Genomic DNA, 21,219 nt, shown 5'->3' on the forward strand with positions numbered 1-21,219 from the left:
CCGCCCCCCCTGCCGTCCAGTTTCCTCCTGGGTCCCCGCGGGTTCTAGAGGCTCCAAGAGCCGGGGGACTGGCCCCGGGCAGGCGCGGCGCGGGGCCGGGGCGTATGGAGTGGCGGGCGGCGCGCGATCCCCCCCGGGGACGGCCGCGCGATGGTGTAGGCCGGCCGGGGAGTTGCGGGCTCCGGGTTTGAACCTGCCAACTTCTCCAGCGGGCAGGGACAAGCGCCAGGGCGGCGGCGAGGGCGAGTGAGTGCGGCGGGGAGGGGCTGCGGTAGGCGCCCGGGCCGCTCGGGATTGGGCCGCCGGCCAAACCACCTGCGACCCTGGGGAGGGTCCCGGTGGCGAGAGCGGGGCGGGGGTGCCCCGGGAACCCTGGACCCAACTCGGGCAGAGGACACCGAGCTGGGCCGGACGCGGGCATTTAGGAGGCGGGCGACCCCAGGTTGCTGAGAGACTGCAGGAAGATTTACAAGGCGAGAGGCGCGGGTGAGGGCGGCTGCGGGCCTCCAGCGGACAGTTCCCCATGTGCCCACTCCCCTACGCTCCCAGGAAGGGTTCTCTAAGCCCAAGATGCATTCTCCTCCCATCTTGGACATCTTTTCGCTGCTCCTGGAGGATCCTGAGGGAGAGTATAGTAGCTGCTAGGGCCGGACACCCTCCCTGGCAGCTCCGCGATCCCCAGCCCTCTCGCTCCACCCACTTCTGCGCGGGCGGGCGGCGCAGGGAGCGGCGGAACCAGGCTTTCCCTAGGGAATCTGCAAACCTAATTCACTGCACACCCCAACCCTGCCGGGTTGCCATAAACACGACCCACCTAGGGGAGTGCAGTGGGGAAAAAGCTCCTCCTCCCAGGCCCCAGCCCAGTGCACGAACAGTCCTCACGCCGATCTCTTTCCTGGTTCCCACCCGCGCCAGGTGACACGGAGAGCTGACACCATGGTTCAGCAGGTGCTCTACCGGGCGCTGGTCTCCACCAAGTGGCTGGCGGAGTCCGTCCGGGCTGGGAAGCTAGGCCCTGGCCTTCGGGTGCTGGATGCCTCCTGGTACTCGCCGGGCACCCGCGAGGCCCGCAAGGAATACCTGGAGCGCCATGTGCCCGGCGCCTCCTTTTTTGACATAGAGGAGTGTCGGGACAAGGCCTCGCCTTACGAGGTGATGCTGCCCAGCGAGGCGGGCTTCGCCGACTACGTGGGCAGCCTGGGCATCAGCAACGACACGCATGTGGTGGTGTACGATGGTGACGACCTGGGCAGCTTCTATGCGCCGCGGGTCTGGTGGATGTTCCGTGTGTTTGGCCACCGCACCGTGTCCGTGCTCAATGGTGGCTTCCGGAACTGGCTGAAGGAGGGCCACCCGGTGACATCGGAGCCCTCACGCCCAGAGCCAGCCATCTTCAAAGCCACGCTGAACCGCTCCCTGCTCAAGACCTACGAGCAGGTGCTGGAGAACCTCGAATCAAAGAGGTTCCAGCTGGTGGATTCACGGGCCCAAGGGCGGTACCTGGGCACACAGCCGGAGCCAGATGCAGTAGGTAGGTGTCCCCGTGGGGAGATGGTCCCTAGGGAGCAATGCTCATGGAGAGATGGGGGGTAGGATGTCTGGGACCCTCTCAAGGTTTTGCCCTCAGCGGCCACGAGGAGGGCCCCAGTCTTTCCATCTGTAAAATGAAAGGGGAGAGTCCAACCTAAAGGTTTTTCCAGCTGTGATGCGCAGGAACAGACACATGCCTTCCCGTAGCCACATGCTAAGGCACAACCGAGCATCTGTGTGGAGTGGCATCAGTAGAGGTAACTGACAACATATCCACCTGCATCCATGCCCACTCACTAGCTCCCCAACATGCTCAATAGCGTCCATGAGCCACACAGGCATCACTGTACAGAAGTCTCCTCAGGACTCCTCAAATTCTTCAGAAATTCTTAGCAACATGAACAGGGCTGTTCCCCAGCACCCTCTCCCTCCTCCAGCTCTCCCAGATGCCCTGGCCTTCCCTAGGTTGCTTGCTCAATTCAGTGGCAGAGTCCAGATTTGAACCCAGTGCTGCCTAGTTTCAAACCAGGATGCACCACCATCCTGCCCCACCCTCACCTCCCGGGGCCAGCAGGGAGCCCCGGCGCTAGGCATCTCCAAGGATATGGCTCATGAGTCCCCTTCTGTAGACAAGGAGGGAGGGTTCTACACTGGTGGAAGTTGGGGTGAGGGGAGTCTCAGAACTGCATTCTAGAACCTCCTAACAGGACCACAGAGGTCTTGCCATCACCTCTCCTGGACACCTCCAGTGGCCAGGACCTCACTGCTCTCAGGGTGCGGGATGGCTGCATGGGGTGGGTGGTGGTGGTGGGGGTGCAACACTGTCCTCAGGAAACCTCTGTGGAATCCACCTCCTGTGCAACATTTGGACTAACTTGTTGAAAAGTCTGTTCCTTTCTGTGCCTCTGTGGAGAGCATTGTGAAAGCCATTCCAACATTCTTAGAACAGGAGGGTATGAAAGGTCACCTCTCTGGTCAGAGGGGAGGCTGTGGTACACAGAGGAAGGGGTGGGTCAAGGCCACTTGAGTAGTTGGAGGCAGAACTAGGAAGGCACAGGACTCTGCCCTCCCCGCCGTGGCTTTCTCCAGGACTGTGTTTTTCCTGCCTGGCTTGCTCTATGAAGGTCTGAAGTTGAAGGTTCAAGTTTGTTTAGCTCCTGGCACCAGCTCCTGCAGCCCCCTCCTGGCCTTGGTTCAGGGCACTTTCCACTCCTCGGCACTTGAGATGCCACTGCAGGGAGGAGAGGTGAAATTGTTTCTCTAGCTATCCCCCAGCTTGCCCTGGAGCAAGCAGAATAAATGAGCAGCAGATTCGGCCTCCGTTCTCCCATTTTAGAGATGAGGAAACTAAGTCTCAGAGGGGGGTAAAAGCCAGCTGCTGCAGGTAGGACCTCCTGCAAGCCCCTGATTCTAAAGTCCCTGGCTCCTCTCTTGTAGCCAGCTTCTCCCCTCCAGTTCCCATCTGGAGACCAGGGAGCACAGGCCCCAGTTTGAACCCTACTCCTCCTTTATACTGGGACCTCAATCAGTTCATTGCTCAGCCTCTCTGCGTTCCCTAATAAAATTAAAAGAGTAATGCCAGCCCTACCCACCTGGCTATGTATTTATCAAACACAGCAATGGCTGGAAAGGTACTTTGAGAAGGATGAAGAACACTGCAAAGCCTGGGGCTGTCTGTAAAGCCTAAGAGGGTTTGCTGGCCTCCTATACAAGACATTAGGCACATAAGGCTCTGCTGAGCTCATGGGATCAGGGAGGCACCCTGTGAGCTCAGTCATCCAGATATAACACCCAGGGGAGTATGGGTGGCAGGCCCTGGGTGTCCTTGGAAGGAATGATCCCCAAGAGGAGCTGGAAGCAGGGCCTTAAAAACCCCACAGCCACTTTCTGCCCATTTCAGGCAAGCAACCTCCCACCTGGCCTCAGCTGTGTGCTCCCAGTGCCTTTGGTCCTGTTTGTAAGAGGAGAAAAGTAAGAGTCAGACCTGAGTTTACATCCTAGGTGTGGCCTCCGGTCTCTCGCTTCACCTCTGAACCCTCCTATTGAACACCATTGCTCACCTTGTAGAAGGAGCCTTAGGGAAAGGGAGAGAACAGAGGTGGGAGTTGATCCAGCTCAGTATCTTTATAAACCTTATTCTCTTTTCCTCCCCTCTGCTTGGAAGTGGGGTCCATGAGGGTCAAGAGGGAGAATATTGACCCCTTAATGCTTACTGTTATTTGCAGGGCCCTTTATATACATTCTCCCCTGGGCAACTACAGCAGCCAAGCAGGGGAGGCAGATGGGGGTTCCAAGTGGTCCCACTTTGCAGGTAGGGAAAGGAAGCAGAAACTTCTGCAGTGAGACATTGAGGCCAAAACTCGATCCCAGTCACAGGATCAAAGTGGGGTTATTTCCCAAGGCCACTGCTGTGTCAACAAGCATGGGGTGCTCACAGCTCTGAAGCGTTGCTTCATATTGCTTCATGGGGTCATGTGACTTCTGCCTGTGTGTCTTCCCAGGGCTGTGGACTGGGGTAGGAAGGGGTAGGGGGTGTCAAGTTGACTCCCAGCATGCAGGGCTGGGGTTGCCTGCACTGGGTTCCTTGATGTCTTTAGGAGGAAAGCAAGAAAGAGCTACTCAGGTTTTCCTGGCCTTGAAAGCCCACACCTATCAGTGACCTGCGGGATGCTAACTTGCCGACTCGACTACCATCTTCTTGGCCAAAGTGGGAATACCAAGTCCCAGACCTCTGAACTGGTCATCATGAGAGGTCATCTCGGTCTGCCTCAGCTGCTCTTTCTAGGAAGGCTCAGGGTAGTCAGAGTACACGGGCTTTGAGGTCGGACACAGCTGAGTGCCCATCACACCTGTGCTGTGTGTCACGGGGCAAGTTACCTCACCTCTCTGAGCCTGGGCCCCCCGTTAGTGCCAGGAGGCCCATCTGTATGGTAATGTGCGGACGCAGGAACATTTCTTCGATAAGCCTCCCGGGTGCCTGATGCCAGAGGTTTGGCATGGTGGCTGGGGAGAGGAGAGCCGCAAGCCTGCAGCTGATGCTGGGCCTGGAGGGACAGCAGCAGCCCTTGCCCCGGGCGCACAGTGCCTTTCCCCTAGTTGGCTGGTCTCCGAGGTTCTCCAGCCAAGTTCACCCCAGCCCTCCCCCTACGCAGGCGGCCAGTTTCTGCTCATTTAAATTCCTCGGACAGGCCCTGGCTGGCAGAAAGGGAGGGCCTCCAACTCCTGAGGCTTGCCCAGGGTGTGTGGGTTGGGGGGCCAGAATCTATAGAACACCCCCTCCACCCCTACTACCACCACTTTTTTACTCAGGAGAGGTGCCTTTTGTGTAATTAGAAAAAAACAATAAAGCTGTTTCATCAGGGATGGATGGAAAGAAATAAAACAGCATTCAGGACTCAGTTTTTTTTAATGCACTTCATCCAGCCCACTGCCTGGGTACTGAACCTTTTTTTCTTTTGTGCCTGCATGGGATTTAAGTTCCCTGACCAGTGCCCCAGCAATTAAAGCCCAGAATCCTAACCATTAGGCTACCAGGGAGCTCCCTGAGACATTTTAAGTTGGTTTCTTGGAAAAGAACACCCTTGAAGCCAACAGACCAATTTTTCCTCCTTGGTAGGGTCAGTTCACATCAGCTCTCAGGTCAAAATTTCCAGACAAAAGGATGAAATGACAACAGGAATAAAGTGTTAGTCGCTCAGTCGCAACCCTGCAACCCGATTTACTGCAGCCCACCAGGCTCCTCTGTCCTCGGAATTCCCCAGGCAAGAATACTCAACCCATAAATCACTATAATTTAATAAGTCAGGATGTCTACAGTCAATCAAAGGAGCTCTTGACTGGGCCAGCGAATTTCAGATTCTCTTTGGCCTTGAGGTGAGGAGAATGGGACATTGTTGGCATGATTGCCCACCTCCTGGGTGCTCAGGTTGTTAAGGGCTTTCGTCTGCGGAAGCTGACTTCCCCACAAGCCCGTGAGACAGTGTGGTTATCCCCCCCATTTCCCAGGTGGAAAGCTGAGCCTCAGACACACAGGGCACAGCTGCCTTCACACTGCCCCAGGATGTGCCCTGGTTACCCTGGACACACTCTCTCTCTCACACTGCTGCCCACCTGGTCCTGCCCCACAGTCTGGGTTAAGCAGGGGCTTTGGGAGACAAAGAGGCCCCACTCCCAGTGGGCACTCCAGTCTGCCACGGTGTGGGGCACTTGAGGAAGAGGAGTGACCACGGCCATGCTGGAGGCTGGACCTTAGCCTTGGCCTTGCACCTGGCACCAGCTCGGCCACGGCCCAGTTCCATTGGCCCCACGTGATGGCTATTCTGAAGCCCAGACTTGGCCGAGGGGCCTAACTAGGTGTAGAGAAGTTTCTGGAATGGACCCTGGAGCTAGCCTAAAACCCCATTCCGCTTCTGTGAAAGCCTCTCAGGGTTGCTAGGAAGGTCCTCGAGGGACCGCAGGGCCCCCACTCTCACCTGCCCCCCAGGGTAGGTGGGAAGGTGATGGAGAAGCAGCAGCACCGAGGGTGGTGGGCCGATTGAGGTCGTCGGTGCTTTACCCTTTTCAGCAGCCCTTCCCACTTCCCCATGGGGACACTGAGGCTCAGAGAGGTGCGGCCTCTCCTCTGCTTAAGGTCGCCCCTCTATAAGTGGCAGAGCTGGGATTTGAACTTCCGTCTAATAATAGATCACATGCTCTTTACACACTGTGGGCTTGACAAGAAAACCAGGGGACTCGGCACAATCCTGGCCCTGCCTTTACCTCGCTGGGTTGCCTTAGGCTAGTCTTTTCACTCTGTCAAGCCTCAGTGTTGCTGCTAAGTCGCTTCAATTGTGTCCCATAGACGGCAGCCCGCCAGGCTCCCCCATCCCTGGGATTCTCCAGGCAAGAACACTGGAGTGGGTTGCCATTTCCTTCTCCAATGCATGAAAGTGAAAAGTGAAAGTGAAGTCGCTCAGTCCTGTCCGACTCTTAACGACCCCATGGACTGCAGCCCACCAGGCTCCTCCGTCCATGGGATTTTCCAAGCAAGAGTACTCGAGTGGGGTGCCATTGCCTTCTCCTAAGCCTCAGTGTACTCATCTGTAAAATAGGGTAATGTTATATTTAGTGAATCGTGGTTCTGTATTTAACCTCTATCTTCCTTGCTAGACTGTAATCTCCCTGAGAGCGTGGTCTGTGTCTCCCCTTCACCCAATGTTCTTAGCAATTAGTACTCCCCATAGCATTTGCATTCCTCATCCCATTTGCTCTTCTCCACAGCCCTATAACATAGGAATGTAACACTGAGCCCATTTGACAGAAGAGAAAACTGAGGTTCAGAGAAGTGAAGCAGTTTGCCTAAGGTAAAGGTTAGTAGATGGTAGAGCCGAGACTCCTCCCTCTCCTCTCAAGCAGGTAGAACATACCTATATCAGGTGGATTTGATGGGGGGTCGGGGTGGTGGTCAGGAGCATTGGATGTAGCCAGGGCTGGAATAAACTAAGCTCTGAGAAAGGCAAGGACATTATTTTTTGTTTGCAAAGCTCTCTATCCTCGTAACCATGGTTGATTCCAACCTCCAGGCTCACTCACCCCCACCCCCTGTGCTGCTCCTAACCCTGTCCTGTCCTCTGTTTTCGCCCAGGACTGGACTCAGGCCACATCCGAGGCTCGGTCAACATGCCTTTCATGGACTTCCTGACAGAGGATGGCTTTGAAAAGAGCCCGGAAGAGCTCCGTGCCATGTTCGAGGCCAAGAAGGTGGACCTCGCAAAGCCCCTCATCGCCACATGCCGGAAGGGTGTCACCGCCTGCCACATTGCCCTGGCCGCTTACCTCTGTGGCAAGCCCGATGTGGCCATCTACGATGGCTCCTGGTTTGAGTGGTTTCACCGGGCCCCCCCAGAGACCTGGGTGTCCCAGGGGAAGGGTGGGAAGGCCTGAGTGGTGGCCTCTTCTCCCCTTGCCCACAACTCCTGCTGGTAGAGTGATCTGGCATGGCCTCCAGCTAATCTTTGCCTCCTCAGCCAAGGAAATGGACAAGTTTTTAGAATTAATGTGTAGAGTGCTCCTTTCCCCAACAACACTGGAATAAACTTGGCCTTTTCAAGTAGCTGTGTGTGCCTCTTTCTCCCTGGTTCCATCCTTGCCCTTACTTTCCTCTCTTTCAAATTCCTTAGAACCTACCAAGGAAGGAAACTTCACAGCAGCCCCCACACTGGAGATACCACTTTATTAGTTTTGGCAAAAGAAGTTGCCTGTTGATGCCCATCAGGTGGAGCACATCAGGCCCTTACCTGGAAAGGGCATCAGTAAGGTGGAAACCAGGCTTGCTGGGGGCCACCCCTTCCTGCTGTGGGTCCAGCCCTCTGGGAGGAGAGGGTAGAAGAGAAGACAACTGGTCTTTCACTTGAAATGAGTGTTCAGGGAGATGTCCCACAGGCCCTGGGGCCTTTCAGAAGTGGTGATGATCAGATGATGCTCAATGAACCCAATCTTCACCGCAACATGCTTTACAATAAGCAAGGCATGAAAGTAACCTAAATGTCCATCGGCAGATGAAAGGATACAAAAGATGTGGTACATATTATATGACCAATAGAATATTACTCAGCCATAAAAAAGAACGAAATAATGCCATTTGCAGCAACATGGAGGGCCTAGAGATTATCATACCAAGTGAGGTAAGTCAGAGAAAGATAAACATCGCATGATATCACTTACATGTGGAATCTAAAAAGATAATACAAGTGAAGTTACTTATAAAACAAAAACAGACTCACGGTCTTGCAAAACAAATTTATGGTTACCAAAGGGGAAAGGTTGGGGGTGGGGGAGGGAGGAACAAATTAGGAGTTTGGAATTAACATATACTGACCTCTTAATATAAAATAGGTAATCAACAAGGACTTGAATATCACAGGGAACTCTACTCAATATTCTTTAATAACCTATATGGGAAAGGAATCTGAAAAAAGAATGAATATATGTATAACTAAATCACTTTGCAGTACACCTGAAACTAACGCATGATAAATTAATTATCTCATAGTATAAAGAAGAATTTTTAAAAAGTAGGTAGGCCAAAGGAAGGTGGTCTCTACCTTGGGTGTCTTTCCTGGCTCAGAATAAGACCTTTTGAGGAGTAATGGGGGGAGGGACCAGAGAAACAGATTCAGTCCCTGGGAGAAGGTCTCAGAGCTCTGGCAGTGGGAATAAGAAAGCTGCAAGAGAAGAAAGTAACCTTGGGGTTTAATGGGAAGAGAGTAGATCCTTGCTGTTCCACCCCTGCTCTCATTTTGCTCTGATCCCTCATCCCTTTGAAACCAGCTTAGACACCTCCAGGTACATCTTTCCTTTCCCTCCCCACTCCCCTTAACCTAATTTACACTCAAAATCACACCTGGGCCTTTAATAGTCTAGTCTCTTCTAACTGTTAGACTCCTACGCATACATCAAGACCCAGCTCAAATGGCCCTTCTGTGAGCCCCACCCCTTTTCCCCTAGATAAAACTAATTACCCTCTCTTAACAAATTTGTAATCCCAAGAACATCCTTCACACTTGATGGCATCTGAGCCCTCTGTGCATAGCATGCAACCAAACCCATGGGTGAATACTTGGGACATTTTGAGTGGATGAGAGAGTGAGCAATGCTTGAAGGGCCCTGCTGCCCCCTCAGTTCTGGCTCTCCTTGGCCTCTGTTCCCCAGGGTGGGCTTATAGCCCTCTGAGGTAACAGAGCCCTGTGTACAGTGATCACCATGGCAACTCCAATGGACAGGGGTGGGCTGCTCCCCAGCAACTATCCACTGGTCTCCAGCAGCAGTTGTGCAGCACAGATCTGCACTCCTGGGCCTCGGAGTGAACACACCAGGGCAGTTCATATGTTTTCCGACGTTATGAGAGAGAGTGGACAGGTGAGGCAGGGACCCTGAAGTGGGCCGGGAGTCTGCCAGGACATGGGGCTTCATATTCTTTTTCTCTATGCAGAGCTGCTTGTGAGTGGAGCTCCCAGACTGCAAGGGATCTACTTTCCCTCCCTCCTTGACCAACGTCTCTTGGGATCTTTCTTTCCAGGTCAGAAACTGGCAGTGAGCCTATACTTCTGTTCAAACCAGTCCAGGCCACTCTGGACTGGGGGTGTCACTGGAGCTGATGGGGAACTCCAGTGGGCATATTGGGGGCGGGGGGTGGCTGGGGATGGGGAACAGGGACAGGAGCAGAAAGAAGTGGGGCTTGGTTTCAGCACCACCTGTGAGAGGTCCTATTTCTTTTCTGAGCCTCAGTTTCTCCAGTTGTGAGTCCTCGTGAAAAGAGGCTAGTCTCCTAGATGGGGGAATACTTAACACATGAGCTGCATTTGTCATCTTGTGCTGTAAGACAAATCACCCCCAAACTGAGCGACTTAAGACAACATTTATTACCTCATAGTTTCTATGGGTCAGGAATACAGATTACCTTCAACGGGCCATCTGTCTCAGGATCTCTCACAGACGGTGATCAAAGTATTGGCCAGGGCTTCTGTCTCATCTTAAAGGACAGTTAGTGAAGGACCTCTTTCTGTGACCATGCCCAAGGTAAGACTCAGTCCCTCAGATTGTTGAACTGAGAGTCACATTTCTTCTTGAGCTGGTGGCCACAGGCCCTCAGTTCTTTGCCGTGGGGGCTTGTCCAGAAGGCAGCTCACAGCACAGAAGCTGCTTCCATCAGTACAAGAAGAGCCAAGAAGAGTCAGAGAGATTGTTAACAAGACAGAAGTCACAGTCCACCTCAGCCCACCCTCTAGCTTCTGATGACAAGCATCCTTTCCAGGACTTCCCTGGTGGTTCAGTGGTTAACTGCCTTGCAGTACAGGGGACATAACTTCAATCCCTGGTTGGGGAACTAAGATACCACATGCCTTAGAGCAACTAAGCCTGCGAGCCACAGCTAGAGTCCATTTGCTGCAACGCAAGTTTTCGCATGATGCAATGAGACCCGACACAGCCAAAAAAGAAAAAAAAAATTTTTTTTTTTTTTTTTTAAGGAAGCAAGTCACTAGGTCCAACCCAGACTCAAGGGTTGAGGGGAAACACAGTGTATGAATACCAGGGGGCTAAGGGTCGTTAAGAGTTGTCCCAGAAGCTGCACAATCACCAAACAATGAGTCAAAATTAATAGGGCATTTTGTTTGGGGTGATTTTTCAAGAGAATACAATTCATCTGGTTCTTAACCTCTCTGGGTTTATTGGCAGAGACCAATTGGTAGAGAGTCTCAGTTTCTTTTTCTATAAAATAAAGGGATTGGATTAACTAATCTCAAAGACCCTTTCCAGCTCTGACTTAATGCTTCTACGTTTTCCTTATTAAAAGATACTTACCACTTAGATCTAGGTATTAATCATCATTTATTCTAAATCATTTTATCCTATTCATATTACAAATTTCACAAAAATCCTTTAAAAACACATGCAAAAGAATAAGAGAATATGAATAAAGAAAAAATTCACTTAGAAGAAAGGAACATAAACCTGAAAGCTGCAGAGGCTTTTGAAGATGCCAGCGCTGGCCCTCAAATTTGACCCAAAGGCCGGTTCTTTGGAAGAAGGACAGAGATTATCCCAGAGTCGATTCCTGCTCTTGGCTCTCCTCCATGTTGGCCAAGCTGGTTCCTCTCTTTGAATGACCGGTTAGTAAAAATAGACAAAATCCTATTTGCAGAAGGCAAGTAGTCTCCAGGATGGGGGGCTTGGGGCAATGCCCCTCCCAGCTAGGGGCCTGCTGGGGGCCCCTAGAGAGGGTTGAGTGGTACAGATGGGGGAGGAAATAGAAGAAAAAGATTGCAAAGGAGGAAGAGGACCCCCAGGTTCCTTGAGAAAGAGGCACAGGGGATGGGGTGATCCAGCCTGCCAAGGTCCAGGAAGCAGGTCCAGTGCCAGGGGTGATGGGTGGATGGAGCAGGGGGCTCCTTGGTGCCAGAGAGCCCTGGAGGCAGCACAGGGAGCCCTCTGGTCAGGGGCTGGGCAGATGGCCACAGGCCTCCCTGTTCAGCCCTCCATTCATCTTTGTTTACAGAGACTTGTCATTTGAGATGGCCCTGTGTGTTTCTTTGTCTGCAGGACTAGACTTGGAATTATCGGTTCCACAGCAAGAGCCGATGGAGCTGGGCCACCGAGCAGGTAGGGTGGGCAAGCAGGGACATGCTGAGTGTACATGCAGGGCCTCTGGAGGGACCCCCTGAGGACAGCAGGGTCTAACCCCTCCCCCTCTTAGTCTTGCTATGGCCTCTAGACCTGCTGTGTGGCCCCGACTTCCTTGAGGCTTCTATCTGAAGACAGAAGGAAGAGGAAGGGCACAGAGGGTTGCTGATCCCCTCCCATCTGCCTGGTCTGGGGATTATGACCCCACCTTAGTGTCCCCTCTTGTAACCAAACGCAAGTTCATGTGCCCATGGCACAGTGAAGCCATATAAACTAAAACATCAGAATTTGGAGCCGAAAAAAGTTCCTTAGAGGGCCAAGCAAGGAAAATGGGTGGCTCATGCTCAAAACCCCTGAACTCCTCAATGGTTTTCAGACAGAAGATTTTATAGGCTTTGGGGGGAAGGCTGTAAGGTATGTGACTTCCTTCTGATTGGGTGGTAGTGAGATAACAGAGTGGTGCTCTAGGAATCTTGTGCTCTAGTCTGAAGTTTGCATCCTCCACCAGGGTGGAGACCTTACTTCTTTTGAGAAAAACTCAAAGATATTCCTTGAGGAGGAAATAGGATCCTGCTTTAATCACTGCATTCTTCTTTTTTTTTTTTTTCCTGGCTGCACCACACAACTTGTAGGGTCTTAGTTCCCCAACTGGAGATCAAACCTGCACCCTCAGCTGTGAGAGTGTGGAGTCCTAACCACTGCAGTGCCGGGGAATTCCCTGCAATATTTTTTTATTATTATGTATTCATTTATTTGGCTGGGCTTCCCAGGTGACTCTGTGCATAAAGAATCCATCTGCAATGCAGGAGACGCAGGAGATGCGAGTTCAATCCCTGGCTCTGGAAGGCTCCCTGGAGGAGGGCAAGGCAATCCACTCCAGTATTCTTGCCTGGAGAACCCCATGGACAAAGGAGCCTGGTGGGCTCAGACATGACTGAAGTGACTGAGCACACACACATACTGGCTTTCTGAGCCAGGGACAGGAGATGTGTTCCCAGCCATTGCAGCTCTCCTAACCCTAAAGGGCAAGTGGAGGGTGAGCAGGCAGTTAAGATAAACTGTGTTTAGAGGAGGCAGGCAGTAGCACAGCCTGGGAGAAACAGGAGTATGGATCCTGGAGACCTGCCCGCTTCCTCCTCACTCTTCTCCTCCCCACCATCATTACCGCCATGGAGCTGAAATCAGAGTATCCTGTTCTTGCCCCTTTGTTGTCTGCACAAAAGAGGAGAAACCTGTTCCCCCAGACCAGACTGCCTTCCCTCCCTCCTGTCTTGTGGTTCTGGCCAACAAACAGGCAGCCAAGAAAAGGACGCCTCTGGGGACAAGGCTTCCAGGATGGGGACAGTGAACCTTCTCAAGAGAATGCAGGCAGACAGCAGTGAGAGCACTCAGCACCGGCCTGATCAACCATGGCCCTGCCTTGTGCTTGTGGGGAGATGGAAGCCCAGCTCAGGGCAGGGCTCCTCCTGAGCCCACAGGGCTGTGTATCTTTCAGGAGTACTGGAGGATCCATCCAAAACATTGTGGAGGGACAGCTACCACCTGAAACTGAGGATTGTGGGGATGGCTGTATGTGGGGAGGGGGCAGAGACAGACCAGTCTTCTGTATTTTGCCCAGTAAGAAGGTGTTTATTATATACCACGTGTACAATGCTATATAAAATGTGTTGTAAGTCACCGCGCAGGGGGTTGTAAGGTGAACTGTTACTTACTGGTCCTTAGGAAAGAAAACATCACTGGTTGGATCAGAGCGCATTGATTGTCAGATGCAGCCAGATGTCAAGGATGATAACATAAGACAGGATATTTCAGAATTGATGAGCTGCAGGGTGACCCTGGGTCTGACTCCCCTACAGCCACCTACTCATTCACTCCCTCACTGATGGGTGCCACCGGCATCTCTGATGCACAGGGTTCTGGTGGGTGCTGAGGGGAGGCCCAGGACCGACTCACCTGTGGACCCACTACCATGACTCCCCTCCCCGATCAGGGAGAGAAAATAGCGGGGTTTGAAGCTTACAAGGATGGTGAGAGGGGAAAACCCAAAGAGATGCATGGAGCGTGCTGGGAACAGAGTTGTAAGGAGGCGTTGGCTCCACCAGCTTGGGGTGGGTGTCAGTGAGGACTCCCTGGTGGGGATGAGTTGGAAAGAACCTGGAGGATTCTGACTCAGGAGAAAGGAGGAGCTGGACTTCCAGGTAGCAGAACCAGTCTGAGCACAGGCTGGGAGGTCGGACACCATGAGGTGTGGTGGGGGAGGAGTGGCAGCTTGGCTGGAGCCAGAGATCAGGGAAGAGAATGAGGAGAACTGGGGGCTTGGGGCAGGAGATTCCCGGGCACTGGAAGTCAGGGTGAGTGGGGATGGGGACAGGAAGGGGAGAGATGGGGTGTGAGAGCTCGGAAGTGGCCGGGATGACACTACTCCATGAGCTGGAGAGCAGAGGAGAGAAGTGGGGTTGGGAGCAGCTGTAACTGGGGACAAAAGCCGGCCAACCCAGCTCAAGTACTTTCTAGCTGTGTGACTTGGCCAAGCCGAAAGACGCCCTCTGCCAGCTTTCACAGCCGTTCACTGGATCGTTGGGGGTCGGGGGTTGGGGGTGGTGGATGGAGAGGGTTCAAAGTGCAGAAGGGAACTAACCAAATGGAGTCAGTTCACTAAAGCACAGAGAGGTCACCTCCTTTTCTGAAGGTCACACAGCTAGCCTCAAGGCTGGTCAGGCTGGGGCTGCAGCCCCTGTGGTCAAAAACAGTGAGGGCTGCCTTGTCTAGTGGGACACTTTTCAGGCTACTACCCTCTCTCTTGGTCTCTCTCCTGATTTCTCACCCATGCTTCTGTCTCCCGTGACTTCTTTCCGTCCTACCCCCCCAACAACCCATACCATCTTTTTTTTCTACTCTGGGTTGTCTGTCTGTTCCCCCTCCCCACCCCCATCATCGTTTTCCTACCCTCCACTTTCTGCATCTGTCTGTCTCCTCTCCTTCCTTCCCTGTCTCTTCCCTTTTCAGGTACAACCACTCTGACCAGGGCCCATCCGAACAACAAGAAGGAAGGCCAGCAGGACACGGATCCCTGGAGAGCTGCCCATAGCCCTTTGGATACCTCCAAGCTCAAGTACCAGGCCCCAGTCTCCCCGAAGCCATCCCTGTACCGAGGAGACAGCCCCCGAAGCAGCTCCCTACGGCGGGCCTCCCTGGAGGAGATCCCGCCTCCACCCCCTTCAGCTGTCAGCCGGGGATCCCCCTGGAGGGACTCAGACCCGGAATCTCTGAAGAAGGGGAGCTTCAGACCCTCCTCGAGGGAGAGCAGGGCTTCCTTACGAGAAGGGGCTCAGCCATGCCAGGTGCTGAAGGAAGACCCCGACTCTGGGGCCCGGGGCCAGAGCGGCAGCAGCATTCCCAACAACATTCGTCACAAGTTTGGGAGCAACGTGGTGGACCAGCTGGTCTCTGAAGAGCAGGTGTCAGAATGGGGCACAGGAAGCTAAGGGAGGAAGGAGGGTCAAGCATGGAGATGGGCAATGAGGACCCCTAAGGAAGTTGCTCTTGAGGACAGAGTCCCTGTAATAATATCATCAGAGAGTAGTGTTTACTGCACACTTGCTATGGGCCAGGCACTGTGCACTGTTAGTATTCACATCTAACTGTTCAATTTTCCCAGTGAGGGAGGTACTACAATAATCCTCATTTTACAGATTAGAAGCCCAAGCTTTAGCAGGTTTACGTAAATTAACCCAAGTTAAATGGGATCCAAACTGTCTGGCAGATTCTGGAGCCCTGGTCTGTAATGATTTTGCACTTACAAGATTTATGTTAGAATTAGATGCTTTTAATTTAAGTCTCTTCAAGGGGGCAGGATTGACTGGGAATCAGAAGATTTAGGTTTGAATCCTGGCTCTGCCCCTGAATCCTGGGAGACTTTGTATAGCTACTTCTTCTCTCTGAACCCAGTCTCTACATCCATCAAGTGAGGCTGACTAGATCAGGCTGGCAAATAACAGAGCCTGAGTTCACGGCAGACATCACCAATCGATGCTGGCCCTTTCCCCCCACTTGATACATCATTGCAGGAACTCAGTGCTGATCAACTGAAAGTTGAGAGAAAACTTATCTGCCTACCTGCCACTTCTGGTCAAACAGATATTTTGAGGCATTTTGAGACATTTTCAAAGTCACCGTCTCAGCCCTTATAATGGATACACTGTACAGCAGGCTGGGCTCTAGTCATTGTTTCTTTTTTTGCTATTGTTCAGTGGCTAAGTCATGTCCGACTCTTTTCGACCCCATGGATTGCAGCACACCAGGCTCCCCTGTCCTTCACCATCTTTTTTAACAGATGATAAATCTGGAGCTCAGAGAGGTGAAATGATCTGCCTGGGGTCACACAGAACAAGTAGAAGAGCCAGGGTCAGAAAGGCTATGGGTGGGTCCCTTTCTACTTTATCATCTTAAGGTGGGGTGACCCTTGCACCTGTTAGTCTGGGAGGTCAAAATCCTAAACCCCCCACTCCACTTGGAGGATCTTGCCCCAACTTGAGGTTGGCAGTATGGTCATTATCTCTCTCTGCCCTTCTTAGCTTAGGGAACGTGCCATTTCTCTCTCTGGCCATCATTGTCTTGGGCTTAAATTAAGAGATCTGTGTTTTGTTTTGGTTTAAATCCAGCTGTGACCCAGATCACAAGTGTCATCAGGCCAGCAAATATTAGAACTGGAAGTTACTTCAAAGACCACCCAGTTCAGCCCCCACCCTCATTTTAAGAGTAGGGGAACTGAGGCCCAGAGGGGAGCAGAGACTTGCCCAAATTAGCAGCTGGTATATGGCAGAGTTGAGACCCAAACCAGGTTCCTGGCTCCTAGGCCTGGGCTCAACCACTCCTACCATTGTAGGAGGCCAACCAGGGCTTCCTTCTCTAGCTGTATGCTGGATTGAGTCCCTGCCCTGAGGCCCAGTTTCCTTCTTTATGAATTGTGGAAATAAAGATGTCCCCTGGTGCTGTTCCATAGGGCTTCCCTGGTAGCTCACACGGTAAAGAATCCTCCTGCAATGCAGGAGACCTGGGTTTGATTCCTGGATCGGAAAGATCCCTTGGAGAAGGGAATGGCAACCCACTCGAGTATTCTTGCCTGGAAAATCCCATGGACAGAGGAGCCTGGTGGGCTATAGTCCATGGGATTGCAAAGAGTTGGACAAGACTGAGCAACTGACAAATTCACACGTTCAGTGTAGGGAGAAGTTTTCATGATCATTTTCTTCCTTGATGCCTGAGGCCCATGTGAAAGCTGAGGTGGTATGGGAGGGTGAGGGCGTTCAGCTATGCCAGCTCCCAGGACTGGGAGTTGGTTGAAGGCTGCAGGCTTAGGGTGGGGAGGAGTGGTGAGGGCAGGCTCCAAGGGAGGAGAAATTAGAGGGGAGATGTGGGATTCACTTTGCTTCCTTACCTTTTGTCTTCTCTCTCTCTCCTTCCCTTCCTACTTAGGCTCAAAAGGCCATTGGGGAAGCCTTGGAGGGCCAGAAGAGGGCAAGCTCATGGCCCAGCAGGATCCAGAGCCCCACGGAAATTACCTCCATCTTTTCAGACTACTATGATCTGGGCTACAACATGCGTTCAAACTTGTTTCAAGGTCAGGCCAAAAGACAAGGGTATGGGCTATGAAAACCCACAGCCTTCAAGTTATTGGGCCAGGAAGGACCTGGATCCCCAAAGGAATCTAAGACCCCAGGATACATCCCCAGGGACACTCATTTGACAGCCACCAAGGGCCACCTGTATGCCAGGCCTTGTGCCAAGTGCTGGGAATGTCCAGTCCCCTGGCAAGTCTGTCCTCACGGAGCAGACGTGGTCCCTCCCAGTTGACAGTCAGCCCTACGTCCCCCCTGTACCTCTGGTGTCCTAATCTGCCAAGAGGAGGCCAGTGGATCTCTGATCTGGCCTGCTTTGATTACAGTGACAGTATCAGACTTCCTGGGTTCAAAGTTCAGCTTAGCCAATGGGTATGGCCTCAGGCAGGATCCTTAACCTCTCTGAGCCTCAGCCAACTTTCTTGGTTGTTGTTTTTTAGTTGCTGAGTCATGTTCATCTCTTTGCGACCCCATGGACTGCAGCATGCCAAGCTCCTCTGTCCTCCACTGTCTCTCAGAGTTTGTTCAAATTCATATCCATTGCATCAGTGATGCTATCTACTCATCTCATCCTCTGCCTCCCCCTTATCCTTTTGCCTTCAATCTTTCCCAGAATCACAGTCTTTTCCAATGAAATGGTTCTTTCCGTTAGGTGGCCAAAGTATTGAAGATTCAGCTTCAGCAATAATCTTGCCAATGACTATTCAGGGTTGATTTCCTTTAGAATTGACTGATTTGATGATCTTGCAGTTCAAGAGACTCTTAAGAGTCTTCTCTAGTACCACAATTTGAAAGCATCAATTCTTCATCGCGCAGCCTTCTTTACGGTCCTTCTTTATGTACTTTCTTGGTACAATGGAGCTTATAACACGACAGGATTTTATGAGGAATCAGCTTACTATCTGACAGGCCAGCATTTTTCTTTCCCAGAGCCCAGCAGGGGCACCTCCGGGGCAAAGTATGGGTCAGAGGCCAAGACATCTGCAATAAGTTCTGTGGGCCTCTGAGGTCCTATTTGTCAGAGGAGTATCTCTAGCTCCATCTCACAGGCTGATGGGAAACAATTTCCCCAGGGCTTCTTGGTCATACAAGGTGGATCTGAAACTCAAATCCAGGTTTTCCTTCCGCCTGCAAAGCCCCAGAGTCTTTTCCCAGTACTTGGTCACCTCCCAAAATATGACCCTGTTCCCAGGGGTCTAACTGATTGCTCGGATGGGGGTCCTTGGTGAGCAAGGGGCAGCTTCTCTCTGTCCCCACATTCCAGTTTGGCCTTGTTGCAAAATATCAAGTCTTTCTGTCCCCTTTCTTTCTTCCCTCCTTACTCTGTGCCTTCTCAGTGTCCTCAGGGCCTGGCAAACCTCCTACCTGGCTCAGATCCTCATCACCCAAGGAACCAGACAACCACTGGAAAACTTTCTGAGTTTTCCTTTGAGCTTGAAGAAGGGGTAGTGCTTGGGGAGAGAAGAGAGAATACAGCCTCAGATTGTCCCTTTCTGAGTCTTGGGAGTTGGCCTTCCATTACAATTATCACTCAATAATTTTATGTATGTTTTTATATGGTGATGTCTGAAGTGAAGTGAAGTCACTCAGTCGTATCTGACTCTTTGTGACCCTATGGACTGTAGCCTACCAGGCTCCTCTGTCCATGGGATTTTCCAAGCAAGAATACTGGAGTGGGTTGCCGTTTCCTTCTCCAGGAGATCTTCCTGACCCAGGGATCGAATCCAGGTCTCCTGCATTGTAGGCAGACGCTTTACTGTCTGAGCCACCAGAGAAGTCTCTCTCAGTTCAGTTCAGTTCAGTTCAGTTCAGTTCAGTCGCTCAGTCATGTCCGACTCTTTGCGACCCCATGAATTGTAGCACACCAGGCCTCCCTGTCCATCACCATCTCCCGGAGTTCACTCAGACTCACCTCCATCGAGTCGGTGATGCCATCCAGCCATCTCATCCTCTGTCGTCCCCTTCTCCTCCTGCCCGCAATCCCTCCCAGCATCAGAGTCTTTTCCAATGAGTAAACTCTTTGCATGAGGTGGCCAAAGTACTGGAGCCTCAGCTTTAGCATCATTCCTTCCAAAGAACACCCAGGGCTTATCTCCTTTAGAATGGACTTGTTGGATCTCCTTGCAGTCCAAGGGACTCTCGAGTCTTCTCCAACACCACAGTACAAAAGCATTAGTTCTTCGGTGCTCAGCTTTCTTCACAGTCCAACTCTCACATCCATACATGACTACTGGAAAAACCATAGCCTTGACTAAACGGACCTTTGTTGGCAAAGTAATGTCTTTTGAATATGCTATCTAGGTTGGTCATAACTTTCCTTCCAAGGAATAAGCATCTTTTAATTTCATGGCTGCAATCACCATCTGCAGTGATTTTGGAGCCCCAAAAAATAAAGTCTGACACTGTTTCCACTGTTTCCCCATCTATTTCCCATGAAGTGATGGGACCAGATAAAAGAATGATATAAAAAGCATCTGTGTATACTTTACCCAGGGCTTCCCTGGTGGTCACATGGTAAGGAATCTGCCTGCAATGCAGGAGACCCTGGGTCAGGAAGAGAACTTGGAGAAGGGAATGAATGGCAACCTACTACAGTATTCTTGTCTGGAAAATTCCATGGACAGAGGAGCCTGGCCAACTTCAGTCCATGGGGTCACAAAGAGTCGGACATGACTGAGCGACTGACATGTACACGCACTCTTCAGCCAGCCTGAGAAACACAACTTCATCAAGGGAGCAAACCCATGGAAACAGTGCAAACTAGCTTGCATCAGCTTCTAAGAGCTGATTGTTAAATTTTACCAAATTGTTGATATCATGAGCTATCTTACAATTGGCCATAGTCCTACAATTGACCTTTGAACACAGAGCAGTCAGGGTGTCAATCACTGCCCTACCCGTATCCCCAGCACACAGTCAACAATCCAAGTACTACTATCTGCCCCCAAAACAAAGGAATTGATAAATGACTCACCCAAGGGAGGATGCTGAGATAGTTGAAACAGAATCACGACTCAAATCCTAGTTCTTTTGATTCCATGTATGGTGACCCATAAACAAACACAAACTTGCCCTACACCTAGTTAATTTTCAAAGAACTATAGAAGGAAAATGCAGGTACTAAATTTATTGAAAAAAAAAATACACATATAGGTGGACCTGTGCATTTCAAACCTGTATTGTTCAAGGGTCAACTCCAGAAATTGGCAAGGGCTTACAAATTAGGGCATTGCTTTGTGCACCCAGCAGAAAGCAGACAGGCAGTGTGCCTCACCCATCCATCCCCCTCCATCCGCCCAGGTTGGTCCTGGCATTCGCTGCTCCAGGCTGAGGAAGTGCCTGTGGCTGGACAAGAGTGGGAGGGAAGAAGCAGGCTAGCTGGGGAAGGCCACAGGAAGGTCTTTTCTCTTAGTGAGGTGAGGAACCAAGGGAGGGTCTTAAGCAGAGAATGGCATTGACTTAGATTAAAGGATCATTCCAGTTGCTGTGTTGAGAACACAGGGAGCTGGGATAGAAACAGGGAGAACAGTGAGGAGGTGCCTGCAAAAATCCAGGTGGGGTAAATGATGGGGGCTTGGTCTAGAGAGCAGGGCTGCTGCATTTTATGACTCTAATGGGTACCATTGTGCAAGAATGGGCTTCCCAGGTGGCTCAAGTGGTAAAGAACCTGCCTACCAACGCAGGAGATGTGGGAGATGCCGGTTTGATATCTGGGGTGGGAAGATCCCCTGGAGGAGGAAATGGCAACCCACTCCAGTATTCTTGCCTGGGAAATCCCTTGGACAGAGGAGCCTGACAGGCTTCAGTCCATGGGATCACAAAGAGTCGGACACAACTGAGCACGCACACACATTGTGCAATATGGTGGCACAAGGAGGTAATGGTGAAGGTGATGTGCAGGGCACAGAGGCTA

General features: G+C 51.8%; 1 protein-coding gene across 2 annotated transcripts; it reads left to right on the top strand.

The window, feature by feature from the left end:
• The first annotated feature begins 56 nt into the window (after positions 1-56).
• LOC120861190 (thiosulfate sulfurtransferase) lies at positions 57-7,621 on the top strand. Of its 2 annotated transcripts, XM_040236846.1 has the most exons (3): positions 84-246; positions 916-1,531; positions 7,154-7,621. In XM_040236846.1, the coding sequence occupies exons 2-3, from the start codon at positions 937-939 to the stop codon at positions 7,450-7,452; spliced, it is 894 nt and encodes a 297-aa protein (XP_040092780.1). In that variant the 5' UTR covers positions 84-246; positions 916-936; the 3' UTR covers positions 7,453-7,621. The 2 variants fall into 2 exon arrangements, with proteins under 2 accessions (XP_040092779.1, XP_040092780.1); XM_040236845.1 differs by having other exon boundaries at positions 57-1,531.
• Positions 7,622-21,219: the final 13,598 nt, after the last annotated feature.

The sequence above is a fragment of the Oryx dammah genome, unplaced genomic scaffold (genome assembly GCF_014754425.2).
Source record: "Oryx dammah isolate SB20612 unplaced genomic scaffold, SCBI_Odam_1.1 HiC_scaffold_11229, whole genome shotgun sequence".
Taxonomy (NCBI): domain Eukaryota; kingdom Metazoa; phylum Chordata; class Mammalia; order Artiodactyla; family Bovidae; genus Oryx; species Oryx dammah.

Coding starts and splice junctions, on each gene's coding strand:
- LOC120861190 (XM_040236845.1), top strand. CDS start 937: ATGGTTCAGCAGGTGCTCTACCGGGCGCTGGTCTCCACCAAGTGGCTG. Junction 1,532..7,153: donor GCCGGAGCCAGATGCAGTAG/GTAGGTGTCCCC, acceptor GTTTTCGCCCAG/GACTGGACTCAGGCCACATC.